This window comes from Saimiri boliviensis, chromosome 2, assembly GCF_048565385.1.
Source record: "Saimiri boliviensis isolate mSaiBol1 chromosome 2, mSaiBol1.pri, whole genome shotgun sequence".
Taxonomy (NCBI): Eukaryota; Metazoa; Chordata; class Mammalia; order Primates; family Cebidae; genus Saimiri; species Saimiri boliviensis.
In genome coordinates this window covers 44,226,026-44,250,223 of record NC_133450.1, presented here as the reverse complement: position 1 = coordinate 44,250,223, position 24,198 = coordinate 44,226,026, and the positions used below count along the sequence as shown (strand labels likewise).

The window sequence follows — 24,198 nt, the reverse complement described above, 5'->3', positions numbered from 1 at the left end:
TCCACTCCACCCAAGCCTACTAGTTATAAACCTGCAGGGCACACCCCATTTTAGGGTGGATCTACTGGGAAGGTAAACTTGAGCTTGTCTCCACTGGCAGTGGTTCAGATTCACTTACCTCACCTATCACATTGCCCAGATTTTGAAAGATGCTCATTATGACCCAAATATGTAATTATTACCCTCTTTTTAGAAATTGTATACTTCTTTTGACATATATTTACGTAATCCCTCGGAGGCTTTCCCATTATTCCCTTCTCTTGAGAATCCCTGCCTTACACAAACCTCCAAATTTTAAAGTTAATGCAGGTAATATAGCATTATTGTGGGTTCTACAATTTGAGCATATAAATCATATGCAAGTATTAACTATTCGTATATTTATGTACTTTAAAGGAAAATAAAAGTTTAATGCTCTTCCCTTCTTCAATCGTAGGAACATTACCCTTTTGCACTATCTGATCACTATTGTGGAAAATAAGTACCCCAGTGTCCTCAACCTAAATGAAGAATTGCGGGATATTCCTCAAGCTGCGAAAGTAAAGTAAGTACTTAACAGTGAATGTTAGTTTCTTAAATCACTTGGACTGTGTGTTAGCTGTTGAGGTAGTCAGCACTGTAGAAGTCAGTTCTTCTATTTGTTTTCCCTGAACATTGTATGAAATAAAGTTTGAATCTCATCCAAATCGCTCAAATGTGTTACAAGGTTTTGAACATATATTTGTTCTAGTTCCTTTGGAATACCGCATGCAGTTTTTAACTTTCACACTTTTAAAGGGCATGTGTTTTAAATACAGGTAGGAGCATCCTTAGTTAAATAAGATGCATGGCTAAGCAAATAGAAGACCTAAGTGTCAGGGTGTTGCTAATAATTTTCACATATGCACACATACTCCCAGAAACCAAGGCGGCTCTTTAATAGGAAGCAGTCTTTATGCAAATGAGGAAACTAAAAATAAAATGGAAAGTTGCCAAACTTTTACCACAAACTTCACACCACGTTTCAGAGACTGAGAAGCAGGCAATTTTCCTTACTGTTTTTCCGTCCCTCTTTTGGCTGTCTCTTTTTTTGAAACATAAACTGCATCTTTTTGCAGTGAATTTGAAAAGTATAATGAGCAGGCTCATTTTTTCCCTCTGTTCATGGAATCTGGTGGAAATTTACTATATAAGGCATGAAATTAAATGAAGTATTGGTGAGGTTTTTTATATGTTGTAAATTATCTGGGATAATTAAGTTTTAATCTCTAATATTTAAAAGCCATGAAATAGAAACTATTGTGTATGGGAAAAGCCCAAGAACCTTTCTCTATTAAAAAAAAATGAAAATAACTAAGTTAATACAACTTTAAGAAAAATCATTGTTTATTGCAACGTAAGTCATTACCTTGTAATATTCATATTATTGAGGCCTTAGTGAAAAGCAGAACACTGATTATGCAGAGCACAATGTGAACATGATTGCAAATGAACCCGTCTCTTTTTATATTTTCAAAGGAGCCACGTGTGGCAAGAGATTTATTTCTACATGGAGTAATTTGCTGAAGTGAGGGTTTTTTTTTTTTTTGAGTTTGAAACATAAAATATTTTTGTACAGATCAAAGATATTTCTCTTCTGCTATTTTTAACCTGTAAAGTATACCTGCTGGCTACAGAAAACAAGACACATAATTTTATACCTAAATTTCACGAGTTTAAAATACTGTTGTCTTAGAGACCTGAGCATGGCAGGGAATTTTAAACATTTAAATTAAACTAATATGGACTTCCAAGCATGAAATATTTAAACCCAACTTATATTTAGTATGTGTAAGTCACATGTTGATTGCTAAAACGTTGCTATTTACAACAGCATGACTGAGCTGGACAAAGAAATCAGTACCTTGAGAAGTGGCTTGAAAGCAGTAGAGACAGTGAGTATTTGTTTTTTGTTCTAATTCCTAGTCTCTTCGCTATCTCTAGTGCTGGTGGTTTCCAGCAGCTGAGTTGCTGGTTGTCTTGGCATGTGGTATGCCCAGGATAAACAGGTATTAATTTAAAAAAAAAAAAAAACAAAAAAAAAACCACCACCACAAGAAGCAAAGGCAGGTTATGTTCAGCCTGGCAGCATGATTGCAGGCAGCACAGGTCATGGGTGAGTCACTGCAGCAAGAACTGGAAATTGGACCTAGCATGCCACCAGTTTATCTGTGAGGCAGATTCATCAGGATGAGTAGGTTGGGCTAGATGAGCTTCAGGGACTCTCTCAATTTCCAAGTGCTGTTAATATATGGTGTTCACTTTCAGTAGAGCAGTAGAACTTCTCTGTTGTTTTTGAGTTGGTCCTCCGGGGAGTATTTACTGAGCAGACACCGTAGTCCATGCTCTAGCCGAGGGTCAGAATGACCCAGAATCCTTGTCCTCCAGGTGTAATAATCGGAGCAGCCAATTCCCTCAGCCTGGCCCCATCCAGATAAGCAGTGATTACAGAGGCGCCTTAAGGAAGGCAGTGGGTTGAGGGTGCTTTGGAGGCATGTCAGACAATTGATCCCTATTGGAGGAAGCGTCTCTTTTGGAAAAGAAGTTGTTGGAGCTATGGCTTAGGAGGGTGGGTTATCCTAGGTGCATAGGAGGAAGGTTATCCCAGGCATACAAGACAACCTGGGCCCAGGCCTCCAAGGAAGGAAAACCAGTCAGGCTGGCAGACTGGAGCTGGTAGGATGAAACATGCCTGTTGGCATAGTGCCCTGTGGGTTCTGTGCAGATGCAGCTGCCAGCGAGAGACGGGGCAGGGATGAGAACAGGCTGGCAGAGCAGCGTCCCTGGTGACCATGCTCAGAGCACACATCGCTCGGGCCTGCTCAGTTACCATAGAAAGTAGTTGAATTCATTAAAGACATAACTTTAATAAAAATTAACGTCGCAATGTTTAATTTTTTTGTTCTCAAAAAATTAAGGAGCATGTGAGGTTTTTTTTTTTTTTTTTTTTTAACATAGGGGGCAGTATTAAAAAAAAAAAATCAACTGATTGAACTTTTTCTCCCAGCCCCAGAGGATCCATGGTCCTTATGATGGCCCTAAAGCCTGGCTGTGACCCCTGCTTCTGAGCCAGGTCAAAGCAAGGCCTGGTGTGGGGGATTCCAGGGGAATTTTGTGTTGTTGCTTTATTAAAGGATAGTTTTGCTGAAATCGCTCTGTCCATTGGGTCATATACACTGCATCACACTTTCTATGGGAAGGGGGCCCCCTCTCCTGGAGATGGACATTGTATTGTAAGAAAATAGCAGGGGGCAGAGATTGGCCTGGCCAAGTATATATGTGTTCTAATTGTGCTTTACACAAATTAAGTCTATTGTTAGAAGGCATCAGAGATGAATATTTATAAAATTATACATTAATAAAACACTTCAAATGCCTTTCCCATCCCCACAATGAACACAGATACACTCACTTTCCAGGCCAAAGTACTAGAATCATGGCAATTTCTTCCAGTCAGAGCCAGCTCCATAATTGATGAGTTTTCACTTCCGTTATTTCATCTGAGTCTAGTGGTGATGTGGATATTGCCCTCTTTAAATTAAAAAAAAAAATCAATAAACTGAGGCTCAGAGCAGCATACCATAGATAAGAACCAAATCAGTGGTAGAGCTGTGTAAGAACCCCTAGCCTGTGACCCCTACTCTCCTGCTTGTGAAGATCTCTGCCAATACAAGAAAATGAGGGAGAATCCAGTTTAAGTCAATTGGTACACAACATAGTTATTACCAAGACTCTGGAGTCAGGCAGGCCGGAGTTCAAATTCTGGCTCTGTCACTGGTCAGCAATACTTCAGAGCAAGTAATATCCCTCCAAACCTTAATTTACTTGTTTGTATAATGGGAATAGTGATGCCTCACTCATAGAGATGTTGTGGGCTTTAAATAAGAATGTGCATCTGGCAATGATTAAATTAACATTAGATTTGTATCATCTGTGTTCATTGCTGTGATTATGGGGAATATGGATAATTAGCAAGAGACAACTTCCCCTCTAGGCCTGTTCACAAAAACCATACGGTATAGACAAGAGAAAAATGGTAGATTATGGTGCCAGATGCTACAGCCAAAATTCTACTGACCCACATCCCACAGTTTAAGAAGTAAATAGACTTGGCTGAGAGGGAAAGAAGAAAAAAAATCAAGGCACCAGAATTCTGAGCATGGAATATTGACAATCAGAGTCTCTTACTTTCACTCAAAAGCCCTTAGAGTTCAGTTTGCCCCCATTATTTGTTTAACTTCTGTTAATTTTATCCACATGCAAACCTGCTTGCTTTCTAAAACTTGAAAGTGAAATCACATAGATGACGTATTTAGATGATTGGTAAATTGCTATTTGCAAATATGCATGTGCACATGAGCATAGCTTTGGCATGGTGGGAATGAGGGCAGGGGTGCTACAGTATAATAACAAAATGTTTTAGAACAAGTTTTGATGTGTTTGCCATTCTGATTTATTAAACTTAAGGCATGTGAAATATGAGACAAGGTGTGTCTCATGTCTATATTTGAAGCCTTCATTGATATTATTCATTTCCTGTGTTTAAGGAGCTGGAATATCAGAAGTCTCAGCCCCCACAACCCGGAGATAAGTTTGTGTCTGTTGTCAGCCAGTTCATCACAGTAGCGAGCTTCAGCTTCTCTGATGTTGAAGATCTTCTAGCAGAAGCTAAAGACCTGGTAAGTTTCCCGCTTGCACACTGAGTGTTGTTCGACAGGGCTGGGCTTCACTGTGATACTTTCAGTTATTATTCTGCACGGGAAACAGCAAGAGTGAGATCCAGACTTCATGGTGCAGGAAATGAAGTGGTAGATAATTACTTTCCAGATTCCATTGTTTTGTATGACATAGGTGTGTTTTCATTTCCAAGACTGTGGTTAATCAAAACACACCCTTTATGTCTGACTGGCCTATGTTGCCTTTAGGTTAGCAAGACCTTGAAGGCTCTGAGTGTTGGAAGACCAGCAAATACTTTGATAGTTTTCTCTTGGTTGAAACTGGCTTGATGTTATCTTTAGGAACCAGAAAATGTTATCTCTAGGAACCAGAAAAGACTAGATGATGAAAACCAGGGGCGGGATCAAATGTGCGTTCAGGTGTGACTAAAGCCATGTGCCTGATTACCTCTACGTAATGTGCTCATCTGAGATACAGGCTTGGAGGACAAGATACTACCTGTGTAAATCTCCAGCAAATTTGCTAAAGGAGATGCATTTTAATTCACAGTCTCATTGCAAGAGGTGTGTGTTTTTTTTTTTTTTAGTAAGACATTTTTATGATTTATGCTATTTCAAAATGTTATGTTCCCTTAGAGGAGAAATTTTTGTTGGTTAATAAGCAAGACTTTTTAGCTCCTCACCGTCACCTCACTCCTCTCTATTTCACGTTGTTTTCTCTACCAGAATGCATTCACATTCATATACAATACATGTACACTTTCAATACATGAAAGTCTCTCACTTTCTCCTCATTCGTTAAAATGATATTAACACCCTTCCCCACCCCATTGGTTCTTTTCCTCTACTCATCTCTCAGTTGCCACAACACTCTTTTGTTTTTACTTGAATCTTTTGTTTCGAAACTTCAGTAAATGGATGTTACTTTTTTCTGGTCACCTGTTTGGTTGTAGATATGGATGATTGTTTACGTGAATATACACATATACCAGTTAAAGTTCAGAAGTAGGCGGTTGACATGCATCAGCCTATCTCAACATTAAATCTCCTCTTGAGCCTTATTAAATAAATGACAATATATATTCAAATAGCTGCTGTTAGAGGCCCAACCTCTGATATCCCACAGTGGAAATCAGTCAACGCATGTCAGTAACCACCATTCAGACCTCCACTGTGAAAGCCCCCATCCATTTTTTCTGTATGCCTTACCACTTTAGATTTTATGCTTCATAAAGGAAGAGATTCCCCCTGTCCTGATATCCCACCTGAGCAATATAGCACCTACTTCATCAAGGGTCTCAAATATTTTTGTGTGTGAACTGGCTGTTGTCAGCTTGTTCATCACAGTAGCCAGTGCCAAGCCTCTATGATGTTGAAGATCTTCTAGCAGAAGCTAAAGACCTGGTAGATTTGTCCCTTGCACCCTGAGTCGGGTGGGGTGTGTGTGTGTGTGTGTGTGTGTTTACAGGGTGGAACTTTAATCTGGGTCTGGTTTTCTTTAGATTTCTAAGATTTAAACATACATGACATCATGATCACTAGAATTCCTTGACAAAAAGATCACTCGGGGTGGCTTGAAGTATGCGAACTTGAATGTCATTCCAGAACTTTTATAAATTAGCTTATAAAACCATGGAGCAAGCTAAAGCAATATATATGGCGTCTGAAGAATGTTAGGTTTTTGCCCAAATAACTCTTTTCTAATAGAATTATTTCCAAATAAGTAAAACATTGAAAACAACTCCTCAGTGAAGACAGAAATGGTAAAAAGGACACTTTTGTTAATAAATTTAAACATATGAAATAGTAACTGTAAATATATATATAAATACTTATCAGCCAGAACTTGTTTTATTTAAAAATGAATGTTGAAAATATTTTAAGGTAGACAGTATTACTGAAATATCAGACCCTAACAATATAACAAAGGCAAATAAACCAATAAAAATAAAACCAACTATAAACTGTCCGGGGGTACTGCATAAACACAGCATGGTCTAAATAAGAAGAAAATTAAAAACTAGAAAATGTTAAGTAATTGATTGGGCATAGGAAAAAATGTATTTGACTCTGAAGCTAGGAACACTGTCCTTAGTAGCTTAGGAGTGATAGCATTAGATCCTTACAGACAGAAGCATAATTTTAACAAACAATTTGACTGACATTGTATATTATTTGGGCAGTTATAATTCCGCTAAAACTATTGAAAACATACTATCTTGAGTTATGAAGATAACTCCTGGAAGAACTAAAGGGAGACAGGGTATACTGTTGTTACTGTATACATATATTTTTATCTAATTATATGTATTTCTTCCTTGGTATTTTGCATTTTGGCTATCAAACGGTTGACACTGGGACATGGTGGCGTGTACCTGTAGTCCCAACTACTCAGGAGGCTGTGGCAGGAGGATCACTTGTGCCTGGGAGTTTGAGTCCAGCCTGGGACCTGTAACATTGCAATGCCCAGTATCTTTTAAAAATAAAAAAGATTGGCATTGAAAGGGGTTCTAAAACAAAAAATTTGGAATAAAATTGTACTCTCTGTCATACATTTTGGGTTGCATTAAAGATTCCATACTCAGTTACTGTTTTCTCATTGAGACTCAGAAAATAACCGAGCAATGGCAGCAGCATTTATGATTAGGAAAAGCAGCTAAGAGGCACCGGCCCCCATTTGCTTTCTATATTTACCATATGGCACCAGTAAATGATATTATGCTACTTCAAAGAAAAGTTAAAAGTACAAGTTTCCCTACCCCTGCCGAGTTTGCTATTAGTTTTATGTCTGGGGTGCTGTGCCCCACAATATTTTGTTTTTACTACTGTTAATAAAAAGTCATAGGAGGTCATCATATATGTTAAGCTTAAATAAGGTAGACAGGAATAATTTAAAAAGCTGAGGAGTATTAAAGTTTTTACTTTAGAAATGATTAATAGACATGTTCAGCAGCTGAAGATAAATATAGGCTCACTAAAATCCATCAAGTTATATTTGACTCAGCTGGTTGTGGTGGCACGTGCCTATAGTCCCAGCTACTCGTGAGGTTTAAGAGGGAGGATTGCCCAGGAGTTTAAGGCTGTAGTTTCCTGTGATCATACCTTTGAATAGCCACTGAACTCCAGCCTGGATAACATAAAAGACCCCACCTATTTAAAACAAACAAACAAACAAACAAAACACTGACACCCCAAGGTGGGCAGATCACCTGAGGTCAGGAGTTCGAGACCAGCCTGGCCAACATGGTAAAGCCCTGTCTCTACTAAAAATACAAAACTTAGCCAAGCATGGTGGTGTGCATCTGTAATCCCAGCTACTTGGGTGGCTGAGGCAGGAGAATTGCTTGAGCCCAAGAAGCAGAGGTTGCAGTCAACTGAGATCACACTACTTCACTCCAGCCTGGGTGACAGCAAAACTCCATCTCCAAAAAATAAATAAATAAAAGTAAACAAGTAAACAAAATGTATGTTTGACTTAATCTGGGCTTTAGTCTTTAATGTTATTTATATTCAATTATGGAATTCTCATGAAACATTAACTTCTGAAAACCATCTTTTTTCTAGTTTACTAAAGCAGTGAAGCACTTTGGGGAAGAGGCTGGCAAAATACAACCAGATGAGTTCTTTGGCATATTTGATCAATTTCTTCAAGCTGTGTCAGAAGCCAAACAAGAAAACGAAAATATGAGAAAGAGAAAGGAGGAAGAAGAGCGTCGAGCTCGCATGGAAGCTCAGGTGAGAGGATGATTAATTCACCAATTCCACCTCCTAGAAGTTCTATGGCTGCAGCCCAGCTTCAGAGGTATTTAGAGAGCACTCTGACCTGCTGGCAAGAAGGAAGCCTTCAATGTAGTCTCTAGAATTCTGTGGGACCTTAAATTGGTGTTCTTTCTCCTGGACAACAATGTATATTCAAAGCCTTAAAAAAAAAAAAATCTATCCACATCCTTTGCTCTGGAATTCAATTTCTTAGAAATATTTTAAAGAAATAATCACAAATTTGCACAACAAAAGAGACAGCATTCTTTATAATAGCCCCAAGCAAAAGACAACCTAAATGTTTACCAATAGGGCGTGAGTTTTAAATTATATAACAGCTACATAATGGAATATTTATACAGTCCTTAAAAGACATGTATTCAAATAATATGTAATGATATATAAAAGTTTACAAAGTGATTTCTACATGAAATCTTTGTTTTGTTTTTTAAGATGTGTTAATACATACAGAAAATAGTGGTGTGAGAAACCTCTAAAAAGTTTACAGTAGAATTAAAGATGTTTCCCCCACCTTTTATCTGATTTATCCGAATTATCTACAATGTGTATGTATTAGTTGGCTTTTAATAACAGTAACTGTTGTGTATCAGGTTTCAGGCTCCCACAGAAGACACAAGCTAAGCCTTTGATGGAAGGAAAATGACCTGATGACCATTTGCTTTAGTCATTTGGGGTCTGTGTAATAGTGATACTTTCTTTTTCCATTAGCAAAAACACAAATTGCCTCAGTTGCTCTCATTTTAACTAGAATATCATGCAGTTTACCTGGAATCTAGGTGGTGAGGGTCTCTAACTACAAGGCACTGGTTACTTTGTGGTGGTGTTTGTTGCTTCCACAATGGAGACCCAGGTTCCAATTACCCCTTTCTTGTGACATCCAAAGGGGTTATAGGATGAGCACAGCTTGGTGTCTGGAGCATTACCGTATTTTGCAGAATTCATCTCTACTGAAAACAAAATGCAATATTTTGACCTGTCTCTAAGAAGTTGTTTCTATTTGCAGCTCAAAGAACAACGTGAAAGGGAACGTAAAATGAGAAAAGCTAAAGAGAATAGTGAAGAAAGCGGAGAGTTTGATGACCTTGTTTCAGCTTTACGCTCAGGAGAAGTGTTTGACAAAGATCTTTCTAAATTGAAACGGAATCGTAAACGCATTACCAACCAGATGACCGACAGCAGCAGAGAGAGACCAGTCACAAAACTTAATTTCTAATTTTCCATGAATACTTTTTTTAGAAAGCTCATTAGCAGCCCTCTAAAGTGACTAGAACGTTTCATTACACTGCCTTGCAATCCAAACAGTGGCAATTTCTTCCTTCATCTGTGAGTGAATGCTTGAATGTATGTGTATGTAAATGTATGTGTGTACATATTAAAAAATGTATATAGATGTCTGAGTGTTGTCTGGAGACCTATACGTATGGTTAAAAAGATGTTAACATATGTGCTCCGAAACCTTTCGTGTATGCATTCACATTGAGTGTGGCTCATTTTCTTTCCCTGAACACCATGACTGTTCAGAAGCACAATACTATCTCCTGAAAGAGATAACAGAGACATTCCCTAGATTCAAAGACAAAACAGAGGAAAAACAAAACAAACAAAAAAAAGCTTGCAAAATATTTTATGGTTTCCAAGCTTGATATCCTTTGAAATTATTTTCATTGATGGAACTGAAGTTGGAAAAATATAGATTTAAAATGGTTTTTGATAGCTGACAATGTGATGTTGATGCATCACATCAGTAATAGGACGGGCTTAGAATTTCTGACATTGGTGTGGGGATACAGTCTATAAATGTTTATTGAGAACATCTTGCACACAATTTGAATTATGTAGAATGTCAACCAGAATTTTTTGTATATTTAAAAGTTGGACATCAATTTTTTCCCTTAATTTCATCAAGTTATCTCTGCCAAGTGCTCTTGATAATTTCTTCAGATTTTTTGAAAAAACACTATCTAAATGCAAACCATGCTTTTGTTAAAGAACAACATTGCCAGAGTGTGCTTGTTCTAACAATATAAATATATAAACCTTAAAAATATCTCACCCAAGACTTAAAGGAAGAATTCTCTGAAAGGTTAAAGATAACTAAAAAAAAAAAAAAAAATTAATGGGGTGCCTTTTTGTTATAGTTTCTATTTTCTGTTTTGTAGGACAAGCTGCATTTTCTGTAAATATAGGTCTGGACTAAAGGACACATAAAGAATGCACAAAATGTCAACATCAGCAGAGATGCCCAGATCTATTTAAGTATATTTGAAGTGATTGCTGTTTATATGTTGTCATTTTAAAATTGTATGTCAGTAAAGCTACCTGTAAAATTTCAGTCCAAAAAAAATAAAGCTCTCAGGGAGACATGAATAAAAACAACATTAGAAAATATAGATGCTTACCATTAACCTACCAACTCTTAATATCCTTAAATTATGTGATATATGAAGAGGACTGTTACTTTTTTTTTGGCTTTGATTTATTTATTTGTAGTTGGGGATGGGGCTAACATTTTCTCTTTTCTTTCTATCAATCCTGTTGTGGTTGGGTTTCCTGTGGAGAGAGTAGTTTGTCCTGTTGCACTAGAACATTATTTACTCACTAAATGGAGTTTTTCAGTCAATTAACAAATATTTATTAAGTACCTACTATGTACCAGGCATAGTAAGGCTACAATGGTAAGCAAGACAGAGTCCCTGCCCCCAAAGAGCTTATGTTCTAATGGGGTTATTAAGGGATGAATAAAATACCAATGTGTACACTGTACAGGAATCATACTATTTAAAAATAATTTGTATAAATTATAATGCTTAGCACAGATGGCGAGGTATCTGCGCTATGTGAAAGCTGTGAAATAGTGCTCTAAGAGTTGTCAAGAGCTGTGGTTTTACATCTTTTTCTCATTGCAAATTTAGTGACTTTCTACACATTATATGGAAATAAGTGACTAGCAAATAAAACAGTCATAAATACAAAGCAAAGGTTGTACTCCCCCAATCCCGAGTTAGCCCAGGTCTGCAATAACACCATGTTAAAGGTGCGGATAGAGACTTGGCTCAAAGAGGGTTGGAGATGAGGAAGATTGGAATATAATGAAGGTTTTGTCTGTTCCTTAACTAAAGTGCCTCTATGTATATTCTTTTCTATTTGTAGCAGGAGAAATTTGGTGTGGCTCAATTTTGGAACTGTATTTTGAAAATGGCTTTGTCTTACAGTTTAAGGAATAGACAGGTGGAGGGAAAGTCACATAAAGGAGCAAGTTTGTGTAGCATGTCCCTCTTACCCCTTTTAATCATTCTTCTTTGATATGGCCATCCTGGTGGGCCTCCTTTGCCATTTCCGTTTTTGGTTTCTTTCCCAGAAAACTGTGTGCAGGTAATTCCATGTGCCATTGTTGAAAAAAAAAACAAAAAACAAACAAAAAAAACACTTTTTAGATTGGTGCTGGTGTAAGTAGCCACTTTTCTCTCTTGGGCGTGTATTTTAAAGTTATTTTTTTTTAAATTAATGCCAAAAAGAAAATGCATAATTTGTAAACTTAATTATATGTCTTGTATCTTATTAGCTTAGTAGTTGGAACCACTTAGTCTTTAGGTGCAAGACTGTTGTTAGGTAGTACTGAGGAAAAAAAAATGTATGTGTTATGAGACTGTACATTTTTTTTAAAAAGCAATATGCAATAAAGAGATGAATTCATTGGGTGTACATATATGCTTTCTATGAATTCATTGGGTATAAAATATGCTTTCTATGAATTATTAAAACAGCGTCATCAAACTTCTTTGTAGTTTTCACCTTTGAATTTCAATTTTGCAAATTGTTCACTGAATCAGAAATATATGTGTTTTTAAGCCTGTATTTGCTAAACCTAGAAGAATACAGTTTACTATTATGGCAGCCTTTGATATGCTCAGGTTATCATATGGCACCTCTTTCTATACTTGGTTTATGTATGAGTTATACAATTTCATAACTCATGTATAGTAGGGCTACAGGTGAAATTAACTGGAGTAGAGAAAATAATCTCTGATCTCTAGAATCAAAACCTATTTTGGTTTGAGGCATTTTTTCTTATTAAAAATTAATTTGATACAGGTCAGTGTGGGAAATGGCACCTGTACAGATCAAGAAATTTGTTTTATCAGTATCCTCTGAAAGTTGAAGCTTTCCCTTTTTCCTACATCACTTTTGCTGCCTAGCCACCCCCAGCTCAATTTAAGGTCAAGCTGGAAACAAACTGCTCCAGTCGTTGATAGAATACCCAAGCAGTGCACACACTGCTTGGTATTTTAAGATAATTCTTCTTATCTTTGGAATGAACTCCTCATGATGTTCTTGTAATAGCTGACCATCTTGTTTTTTTTATCAACTCACTGTATAACTGCATAGTAACAACATTCTGTGGAGCTGACATTCAGATAAGAGAGACTGTTCTGCATGTTAGGCAAATGTTATATCCTAACCCACAAGCTGAGCCACTGCCTATTTGTATATTCAGGTATGGAATTATATACAGAACCACCTAGATCCTCAGTTGACCTTGGTGTATTAATAGAAAGGGAGGGAAATGTGAAATTTTCAGATCATATGCTTTAATGTCTTCAGTTTCCCCAAAAAAAACTATCACGGAAGGAAATGTGATTCTGATCGAGGGGTGAAGTTCTGAGATCCATCCAGAATATTGCCCCTTTTCTATAGCCTAATGTGGGGTTTTTTTGTTAGGCAAGGGGATAATCTTTATTAAAATACTATAGACACAACTACAGTCATGTGTCTTTTGACAAGGACACATTCTGAGAAATTTTGCCAATAGGTGATTACATTGTTGTGCATACATCAAAGAGGATACTTACACAAATCTAGATAGCATAGCCTACTACACACCTAGGCTATATGGTATAACCTATTACCCCTAGGCTACAAACCTGCACAGCATGTTACTGCACTGAATAGTGTAGGTAATTGTAACAATGGTATTTGTGTATCTAAACATATCTAAATATAGAAAAGATACAGTAAAAATACCATATAAAACATTTAAGATGGTGCACATATATGGGTTACTTACCATGAATGGAGCCTGCAGAACTGGAAGTTGCTCCAGGTTAGTGAGTGGTGAGTGAATGTGAAGTCCTAGGACATTACACTATTATAGGCTTTATCAACATTGCACATTCTAGGCGACACTATTTTTTAAATTCTTTAATAAAACCTAGCTTACTATAACTTTTATTAACTTAGTGTTTTGATTTGTAATAACTTTAAATGCATAAAGTATTAATATTTTTTTTACATTCTCAGCTTTTTTCAGTTTTTAATTTTTAACTTTTTAAACTTTTTTTGTTAAAAACTAAGACACATTAGCCTATACCTACATGGGGTCAGGATCATCAATATGACTGTCTTCACCTATGCATCTTGTCCCACTGGAAGGCCTCAGGAGCAATAACCCACATGGAGCTGTCATTCATGATAGCAATGCCTTCTAGAGTACCTCCTGAAGGGCCTGCCTGAGGTTGTTTTACAGTTAACTTTGGTTTTTAATAAGAAGGAGTGTACTTCAAAATAACAAATGTGTAATAAACTAGTAATATTCACTTATCAAGTATTATGTACTGTTCATGTGGATGTGCTATAGTTTTATACCATGGGTAGCTCAGTAGCTTGCTTCATACGAGCATCGCCTCAAATACTTGATTGATGCATTGCCCCACAATGCTACTAGGTGATAGGGAATTTTTCAGCTCCATAATTTTATGGGATCACTGCCATATATGTGGTTCATGGTTGATTAAAATGTTGCTATGTGATGCATTACTGTGTTCAAAAGGCTGAGTTCTGGAAGGGAAAACTTTGTGTGTTTTTTTTTTTTTTAACACCATCAGCTGTTTCCTATCAAGTGGAAAACCTAATTGGCAACTTCCAAGGCTTAACAGCTACTTGATACTATTTAGTTCCATAGACAATATCTTTGAGAACCACTGAACTGTGTGGAGAGAATTAAAGTCAGGGGTCTAGAGCTTCTCACATGGGGTGTTTATAACAATCACTATGTCGAGTTATGTGCTTATTTTCGGTGTGGTCTAGATACAGTTTTAAGTCTATATATCCCTGTTACCCCTATTGATAATAACTCAAGTCTAAAAACCTGTTGAGTCCATAATTAAGAGATGACTTAAAATCTGTGAATTCTTCTAATTGTTTTAGAGACAGTGCCTCACTATATTCCCCAGGCTGTTCTGAGATTCCTGGCTTCAAGCAATCCTCCTACCTTGGCCTCCCAAAGTGTTGGAATTACAGGTGTGAGCCTTCATATCCAGCCTATGAATGCTTTATGTTTGAAAAAGTTTGGGGCCCATGGAGGCACAAGTTTCTTGTTATTTTGTGTTTTCCACAGCAAATACCAACCAGAATGATTTATCTGACTCCTGTGGAAAATGTCAAACCTGCCCTTTGTTCTCTTCCCTAACATGCTTTTATCTATTGCAATCAACTACATGTTTCCATGGTATCAAACAAATGAGCACAGGACTGCATCCCAGAGTTTTCAGACAAAGAAGACCTTATTTGTATCAAATCTTAATGTGTGGAAAAACAAGTTCCTAAGTATGATTTTTTTTTTTTCATTTCATTTGAATAAAGTGTTTGTTTTTCTCTGATTCTCTTGCTTCTTTTGCTGGGAGAAGAAAGAAAGGAAATGGTTTCATGGTACTGATTTTAGTACCATTTCATTTGCACCCATTATGGTCATATGAGGACATTTCTGCGGTAAAGGAATCTGCAATCCCTTATGTAATCATGAGCATTTATTGTTAATATCCTCACTCTCACTTCCAGTGTAGAGAACCTTTCCTAAGTCTAATCAGGTTGGGGCCTATGCTGACTCTTCTAGGATGAAGAGGTGATGATTGTGATGCTGTCATGCTGAGCAATGACTCCGGAAGACACATACAGGGGAGGAAAGGCGTGACTACCAGCAGCTTAGGAAAATCAGTTTGCAGGATACAAGGCTAATATGTAAAAGTCTATTGTTTTCCTATCTACCAGCAAAGAAAAAGTAGAATTTAAAATTAAACAGAATACCATTCATATGAGCACACCCCAAAAATGAAATACCTAGGTATAAACCTAACAGAATATATACAAGATCCATATGAGGGAAACAACAAACCTCCGATAGAAGAAATCAAGGAAGAGCCAAATATATGGTGAGATAGTTCATATTCATGGATAGGAAGATTTGATATTGTCAAGATCTTTTCAACTTAATCTATAGATTCAATGCAATTCCAATAAAATCCCAGCATTACTTTGTTTTTATTGATAAACTGATTCTAAAGTTTACATAAATAGGCAAAAGATACAGAATAGCCAACACAATATCGAAGGAAAAGAACAAAGTTGGAGAACTTATTCTGCCCTACTTCAAGACATACTATAAAGCTATAGTACTCAAGAGAGTGTGGTAATGATGAAAAAAATAGACTAATAAAGTAACTTACAAATAGAACCACATGAACATAGTTAATTGATTTTTGCCAAAGGAGCAACAGTAAGACTGAAGAGGAAAAATTAACAAAAATAAAATTAATGCACCAAAGAGAAGCAGAAATTAAACTTTTATTTCATAAGCAAACTTCCTTGAGTCCTTCCCCTCCCATGGAATTGCATCCTGCTTTGCAAGTTTTATAAGGTTATAAATTCCTATATTCTTGTTTTCTATAGCTGATAACTAAGTTTCTGTCACACAGCGAAGGTCAGAAGAAATGCCCAACCAGGCAGGACTCCAGCCTTCTGGGGCTCTGTAGCAGAAGGCAATAGACAAGGCCTGTGCTAGAATCCTTAGACTCTACAGATAGCAAACATCTGGGTTGCATAGCAATGTCATATATAAGCCTAAGTTAGGTGCCTATCGTTGCTTATAAATTGCCTTTGTTCTACACCTACAAACTTGTTTTGGAGCCACTGTGTACTTCACATATAAAAAGTCAAGCCCTGCCTTTGTTAGTGGCTCAGCCATTTTCTTTCTGAGATGGGCTGGTATACACTTAAACTCTTTCTGCAACCTCAACAGTCTCTCCAGTCTCTGAAATTCTGCAGCAAGACAATGGAGCAAATATAGTCTTTTCAAAAATTAATGCTGGAACAACTGAACATCTATATGCAAAAACAATAAAGCTAGGCAAAGACTTCACATTTTGTTGCAAAAAATTAAAATGGATCACAGACTCAAATGTAAAACAAAATGATAAAACTCCTGGAGATGGAGAAAATTGAAAATTTAGATAACATTGACTTTGGCAATGACTTTTTAGATGCAACACCAAATGCGCAATCCATGAAGGAAAGAATTGATAAGCTGGACTTCATTAAAATTAAACTTTTATGGTCTGCAAAAGACACAGTCAAGAAAATGATAAGACAAGCCACAGACTGCGGAAAAATATTTGCTAAAGACACACCAGGTAAAGGACTGTCATCCAAAATATGCAAAAAACTCTTAAAACTCAACATTAAGAACACAACTCAATTTTTTTAAATGGGCCAAAGAGCTGAACAGCCTCCTCACCAAAGAAGATATACAGATGGCAAATAAGCATATGAAAAAATGTGCCACATTATATGTCATCAAGGAAAGGCAAATTAAAACAACAAGATATTGCTATACGTTCATTAGAGTGGCCAAAACCCAGTACCCCGACGACACTAAACACCAGCGAGGATGTGGAGCAACAGGAGCTCTCATTCGTTACCAGTAAGAATGCAAAATGTTACAGGTACTTTAAAAGACAGTTTGGACATTTCAAACTAAATGTCCTCTTACTATACAATCCAGCAATTCATTCAAACAGGTTGGAAGTTCACGTCAACACAACATAAACATAGATGTTTATAGCAGCTTTATTAATAATTGCCAAAACTTTGAAGCAACTGAAATGTCTTTCAGTAGGTGAACTGATAAATTGTTGTACCTTCAGACAATGAAATATTATTCGGTGCTGAAAAGAAATGACCTATCAAGCTGTGAAAAGACATGAAGGAGTCCTAAATGCATATTACTAAGTGAAAGAAGCCAGTATGCAAAGGCTACACAGTGTATGATTCCACTCACATGCCACTCTGGAAAAGGTAAAACCAGGGAAGCAGGGAAAAGATCAGTGGTTACCAAGGGTCAGGAGGAGGAAGGGATGAATAGGAAGAGCAGAGGACTTTTAGGGCAGTGAAAATACTCTACCTGTTATCTTATATTCGCCCAAATCCATAAAATACCTAACACCAAGAGTGAACCCTGACGTAAACTATGACCGCTGGGTGATAATTAGGTGTTGGTATTGGTCCATCAAACATAACAAAGGGACAACTGTGGTCAGGGATGTTGATGACAGGGGAGGCTACATGTGTGGGGGCAGGAGGTATGTGGGAAATCTCTGTACCATCTGTTTAGTTTTGCTGTGACCCTAAAATTACTCTAAAACATAAAGTATACTTAAAGAAAAGTCCCTGTATACACAGCCAAGAAACTTTTCCAACCAATCAGGCCATGTCATCCTACTCCTCTGAACACACTGGCTGCTTCAGGTGAACTCCCTCTGGCAACTTTTCATGCTCTTTTGACTTTTCCAGTTTATTCACATCTGGATATATCTCAATTAAACAGCTCAGTGGGGGTGGCTCTTCATAATACTTCCTTGGACTTCCATGCAGACTGCCACCATTCAAGACTTCAGCCCCGTTCCTAAAACGTCCTGATTAACTCTTAGACTAATAGGACCTTAATATTCATATCTTAACTCTTTACTTGAGAAGTCAGAGGGCAGAAGTAATAAGGAGGGCTTGTCACTAGTGAGCTAGTCACTCTCAGGCAGTTCAGATAATAAACGTTTTGGATTTCCAGTTTAAGATAATTTTTGCAAGCTGACTGTCATTACAAGGTTCACAAGAAAAGACTTTGCTTGCTCCTTCCCCAACCTTCTTCCTTCCCTCTCTCCCTTTCTTCCTTCCTTTAAACTACCTCATCAGAAGACTTCATTATTAGGAATTCTCTTAAAATGCCTTTTACAGAGAACAGCCCTCTCTTTCTGCCTTGAATGTGAGCTATTTGACCCTGAAGAGCAGCAGCTGTTCAGTGACCTGACATTTTTATGGCTGGTGAGTTCACACTAAAAGCTAGCTTCCAATGTCTGCTAAAGGCACTGCTAGGAGGGGGTCATGCAAGCCCTACTATCTTACCCGGCTCACTGCTAAAGAATTAATGCACTGGGAAAGAATCCTCCATCACGTAATGCTTGTAGCACAATTGGCACTGACTTTTCCCCTGCTGGACTGTGCAAAAGAGATGCTGACCAATCCGGAAAGTATCTACAGCTATTAAAGTACACACCACAGATGCTGGATCCCAAATTTCCATCTGCCTATTCTGCTGTCTTGCACCAGCAGCCAAGCAACACACTAGGGCCCAAGTTCCAGAGTTGTCTCTGTTGCTATCAGACATGAGTTTTGACCCTAGGTCAGTCTCCCGCACACCTTTGCTTCACACTTTACAAGCTGGACAGAGCAGCCCTAAAACCTCCCATTGCAGGATGCTGTAGCCCTGCCTCTGAGGTTCCCAGTTCCTGGTTGCTGGGAATTTACTGCAGCCAACTCATTAACTAGAATTAAACAAACTGTTCTCATCACACCGTTTATCAGCTACAGCCAAGAACTTGAGCTTCTTGCCCTGGCTGTTTGAGAAGGGGAAAGGTGGAAGGGCAATTGCTTAGAGCACATTATGTTACAGCAGTAATGAGGCTCATTCCTAGGTTTCCTTTTACAGTACTAGGTAGCTGTGGTAACGCTGATCCTTGGAGACTCATCTGGGCTGCACCAAAACCACCTGCATTGATTTTGTCATAAAATCAATGTATGACATGAACATGGCTTTACCCTGTAGAAGCTGTTGTGGTGACCTAGGAAGAGTGTGGTTGGAAGAGGAGGAAGGAAAAAATCAAACTAAATGCATGGGCCCACTGATGTTTTCACTGGAGTGGACACAGCTGGAGTGTTGTGTCTCACAGATACTATGTTCTAAGAGCAACACTGACAGATGAAAGTGCATCCTGATGAGGAGGTTTATAGACTGACTCAGAAGCATCCCCTGACAAGAAACTTTTCTCCTGCAAAATATTACAAAGATAAGCAACTGTCCTCAAATATTTGAAAAGAAAGAAAACTTATTCTGTATTTCACCAGAAGCCAGGGTAACAATCAATGGGTAAAAGTGACCAACCAATTGATTTCATTTTTTATTTAACCCATGGAGAAATTTCAAACTCCTAAAACTAATCAGCAATTGAACAGGCTAATAAGATACTGAGTACCCTTTCCTTAGAGACATTCACATCTCTAGACTGGATGCCTGAGACAGGAGGACCATCTGTCACATCAGGGATGTTGTCCAAAGTTCAGGGCTATGTATAAGCATGACTCACAACTAAAAAAAAAAAAACTTTGGTGGGGGAGGAGCGGGGAGGCCAAGATAGCTGAGAGAAGCCAGCACCAGAATGCAGCTCCCAGCAAATGAGACTCAGAAGGCTAGAGGATTTCACTATTCCAAACGAGGTGATCGGTTCTTTTCTGTGGGACTGCTAGGGCTCTGAAAATAGGCCCAGGGAAGGAACCACGCGGCGAAAGCCGCTCAAGGGAGCAAATCAAGACTGCGGGTGGCGGCACACCCCACCTGAAACGTGCAGCCGGCTCGGAGGGTCAGGGGACTTAACCCCCTCTGTGCTCCGTTTCAGACCCTGTGCTTACCTCATCTCTCCTGCAACCCACGGTCCACCAGAGCCCTGCCAGACGGTGGGGCACCATGGGTAGTGGATGCAAATCTGAGCAGCAGCTACTGCCAGGCTCTGCAAGTTGTCGCAGGGACCCGGGTGGGAGTTTCGACTAAGGCCAGCAGGACGGACCATCCCACAGACGGAGGCAGAGTTGAAAGCAGGGAAACAGACCATAAGGCCTGGCAGGCCCCACCTCCACAGAACTCAAACTGAAGCCCTTGCTAGAGAGCTTGGCAGCAAATACACCAGCTTGACCCCATCCAGGAAGATCCAGCTGGGGAAGGAGAGACGCCATTGGGAAGGCGGGGCCAATCCCACCTGCAAACAAACTCGGGAAGGACCACCCACCCAACAACCTGACTGAACCCGAGAGAGCCCAGCAACGCCCTCTACAGGCCAAAAAAGATACAGCTCCAACCTCAATAGAAGAAAAAGTCAACTCAGAGACTCCTCCTGAGACCAGATCAAAGGTACACAAATCCACCAAGATGGGGGAAAAAAAACAGCTCGAAAAGGATGAAACCATCAAAGAACAAAACACTTCTTCTCCTCTCAGGGATCACAACTCCTCACCATCAACGGAATTAAAAAAAGAGAATACATCTGACAAATTAACAGAAGCAGCCTTCAGAAGGTGGGTAATACCAAACTCCTCTCAGTTAAATGACCATGTTCTAACCCAACACAAAGAAACTAAGAACCTTGAAAAAAGGTTAGACGAAATACTAACTAGAATAACCAGCTTAGAAAAGAACATAAACGACATGATGGAGCTGAAAAACTTGATGGAGCTGAAAAACACAGCACGAGAACTTCAGGAGGCATACACAAGTTTCAACAGCTGAATTGATCAAGCAGAAGAAAGGATATCAGAGATAGAAGATCAAATCAATGAAATAAAATGAGAAGGCAAGATTAGGGGAAAAAGAGTGAAAAGAAATGAACAAAGCCTCCAAGAACTATGGGATTATGTGAAGAAGAAAAAAACCAAAAAACCTTATCTACGCTTGATCAGTGTACCTGAATGTGACAGGGAGAATGAATCCAAGTTGAAAAACACTCTTCAAGATATTATCCAAGAGAACTTTCCCAGCCTAGTAAGGCAGGCCACATTCAAATCCAGGAAATATAGAGAACACCACAAAGATATTCCTCAAGAAGAGCAACCACAAGGCACATAGTTGTCAGATTCACCAGGGTTGAAATGAAGGAAAAAGTCCTAAGGGCAGCCAGAGAGAAAGGTCGAGTCACTCACAAAGGAAACACCATCAGACTCACAGCAGATCTCTTGGAAGAAACCCTGCAAGCTAGAAGGGAATGGGAGCCAATATTCAATATCCTTAAAGAAAATGGCTTTCAACCCAGAATTTCATATCCAGCCAAACTAAGCTTCACAAGTGAAGAAGAAATAAAATCTTTTACAGACAAGCAACTGCTAAGAGATTACATTGCTATCTTACAGGAGATACTGAAGGAAGTACTGGACAGAGAAAGGAACAACCAGTACCAGCCACTGCAAAAACGTACCAAATGGTAAAGAATAACAACACAATGAAGGAGCCATGTCAATTAACAGACAAAACAACCAGCCAGTAACAAAATGGCAGGATCAAATTCAAACATAACAACATTAATGTTGAATGTAAATGGCCTAAATGCCACCAATCAAAAGCCAAGACTGGCAAACTGGATAAAAAGTCAAGACCCATAGGTGGGCTGTATTCAGGAGACCCATCTCACATGCAAAGACTCACAAAGACTCAAAATAAAGGGATGGAAGAAGATTTACCAAGCAAATGGAGAGCAAAAAAAAGCAGTGGTAGGAATCCTAGTTTAAATGGACTTTAAACCAACAAACATCAAAAGAGACAAAGAAGGGCATTATATAATGTTAAAAACATCAATGCAACAAGAAGAGCTAATCATGCTATTTATGCACCCAATGCAGGAGCACCCAGTTACATAAAGCAAGTTCTTAAAGACCTACAAAGAGACTTAGACTGCCATACAATAATAGTGGGAGACTTTAACACTCCATTGACAATATTGGGCAGATCAATGAGACAGAAAGTCAACAAGGATATCCAGGACTTGAACGCAGATCTGGACCAAGCAAACCTAATAGACATTTACAGAACTCTCAACCCCAGATCCACAGAATACACATTCTTCTCAGCACCACATTGCACTTACTCCAAAATTGACCACATAATTGGATGTAAATCACTCCTCAGCAAATGCAAAAGAATGGAAATCATAACAAACACTCTCTCAGAACACAGCACATTAAAATTACAACTCAGGATTAAGAAAAGCACTCAAAACCACACAATCACATGGAAACTGGACCACTTGCTCCTGAATGACTAATGGATAAACAATCAAATGAAGGCAGAAATAAAAATGTTCTTTGAAACCAATGAGAATGAAGACACAACATACCAGATCCTATGGAACACATTTGAAGTAATGTCTAGAGGGAAATTTATAGCAATAAATGCCCACGTGAGAAACAATGAAAGATTGAAAACTGACATGCTATCGTCAAAATTGAAAGAGCCAGAGGAGCAAGATTTAAAAAACTCAAAAGCAAGCAGAAGACAAGAAATAACTAAGATCAGATCAGAACTCAAGGAGATAGAGACACAAAAAAATCCTTAAAAAAAATCAATAAATCCAGGAGCTGGTTTTTTGAAAAGATCAACAAAATAGACCAATACCTAGACTAATAAAGAGACAAGAATCGAATAGTTGCAATAAAAACAACAAAGGGGAGGTCACCACTGATTCCACTGAAATACAAACTACCATCAGAGATTACTACAAAAAAATCTATGCATATAAATCAGTAAATCTGGAAGAAATGGATAAATTCCTGGACACTTGCACACTCCCAAGACTAAGCCAAGAAGATGTTAAAACCCTGAATAGACCAATAACAAGGTCTGAAGTTGAGGCAGCAATTAATAGCCTACTGACCAAAAGCAGCCCAGGTCCAGATGGGTTCACAGCTGAATTCTGCCAGACATACAAAGAGAAGGTGGTACCATTCCTGTTGAAACTATTCCAAACAATACAAAAAGAGGGAATCCTCCCTAACTCTTTCTATGAGACCAACATCATCCTGATACCAAAATCTGGCAGAGATACAACTAAAAAAGAAAACTACAGATCAATATCCATGATGAACATAGATGCAAAAATCTTCAATAAAATACTGGCAAACCAAATCCAACAGCACATCAAAAAGCCTATCCACTGCAATCAAGTAGGCTTCATACCAGGGATGCAAGGGAGGTTCAATATAAGCAAATCTATAAATGTAATTCACCACATAAACAGAACCAAAGACAAAAACTACATGATCATCTCAACAGATGCAGAGAAGGCCTTTGACAAAATTCAACAGCCCTTTATGCTAAAAACTCTCAATAAACTAGGTATCCATGGAACACATCTTGAAACAATAAAAGCTATTTATGACAAACCCACAGCTAATATCATACTGAATAGGCAAAAATTAGAAGCATTCCCTTTGAAAACTGGCACTAGACAAGGATGCCCTCTCTCACCACTCCTATTCAATATAGTATTGGAAGTTCTAGCCAGAGCAGTTAGGCAAGAAAAAGAAATAAAGAGCATTCAAATAGGAAAAGAAGAAGTCAAATTGTCCCTTTGTGCAGACAACATGATCATATATTTAGAAGACCCCCAACATCTCAGCCCAAAAGCTCCTTAAGCTGGTAAGCAACCTTGGCAAAGTCTCAGGATACAAAACCAGTGTGCAGAAATCACAAGCATTCCTATACACCAATAACAGACAGAGAGCCAAATCATGAGCAAACTCCCATTTACAATTGCTACAAAGAGAATAAAATACCTAGGAATACAGCTAACAATGGAGGTAAAAG

The 24,198-nt window shown here is 38.3% G+C and overlaps 1 protein-coding gene, 1 long non-coding RNA gene and 1 pseudogene across 6 annotated transcripts in view; 2 read left to right on the top strand and 1 right to left on the bottom strand.

Moving 5' to 3' along the window:
• The window catches only part of DAAM1 (dishevelled associated activator of morphogenesis 1), a 190,174-nt gene extending 177,998 nt beyond the window's left edge, over positions 1 to 12,176 (top strand). For all 4 annotated transcript variants that reach the window (XM_074393177.1, XM_003924387.4, XM_074393176.1 and 1 more), the window contains 5 exons: positions 437 to 544; positions 1,853 to 1,913; positions 4,566 to 4,697; positions 8,259 to 8,429; positions 9,478 to 12,176. In XM_074393177.1, coding sequence (XP_074249278.1) covers positions 437 to 544; positions 1,853 to 1,913; positions 4,566 to 4,697; positions 8,259 to 8,429; positions 9,478 to 9,687 — 682 coding nt within the window. In that variant the 3' untranslated portion in view covers positions 9,688 to 12,176. The remainder of the gene's footprint in view (positions 1 to 436; positions 545 to 1,852; positions 1,914 to 4,565; positions 4,698 to 8,258; positions 8,430 to 9,477) is intronic.
• On the bottom strand, positions 4,692 to 11,834 carry LOC141583534 (uncharacterized). Of its 2 annotated transcripts, none has more exons than XR_012516185.1 (3): positions 11,755 to 11,834; positions 9,240 to 9,418; positions 4,692 to 4,770 (listed from the first exon to the last, which is right to left on the bottom strand). It is a non-coding gene; the product is annotated as an uncharacterized LOC141583534 (long non-coding RNA). The 2 variants fall into 2 exon arrangements; XR_012516184.1 differs by having other exon boundaries at positions 9,240 to 9,421; positions 11,755 to 11,829.
• Positions 12,177 to 16,734: 4,558 nt separating the features above from the next.
• The window catches only part of LOC101041302 (origin recognition complex subunit 3 pseudogene), a 29,988-nt pseudogene continuing 22,524 nt past the window's right edge, over positions 16,735 to 24,198 (top strand).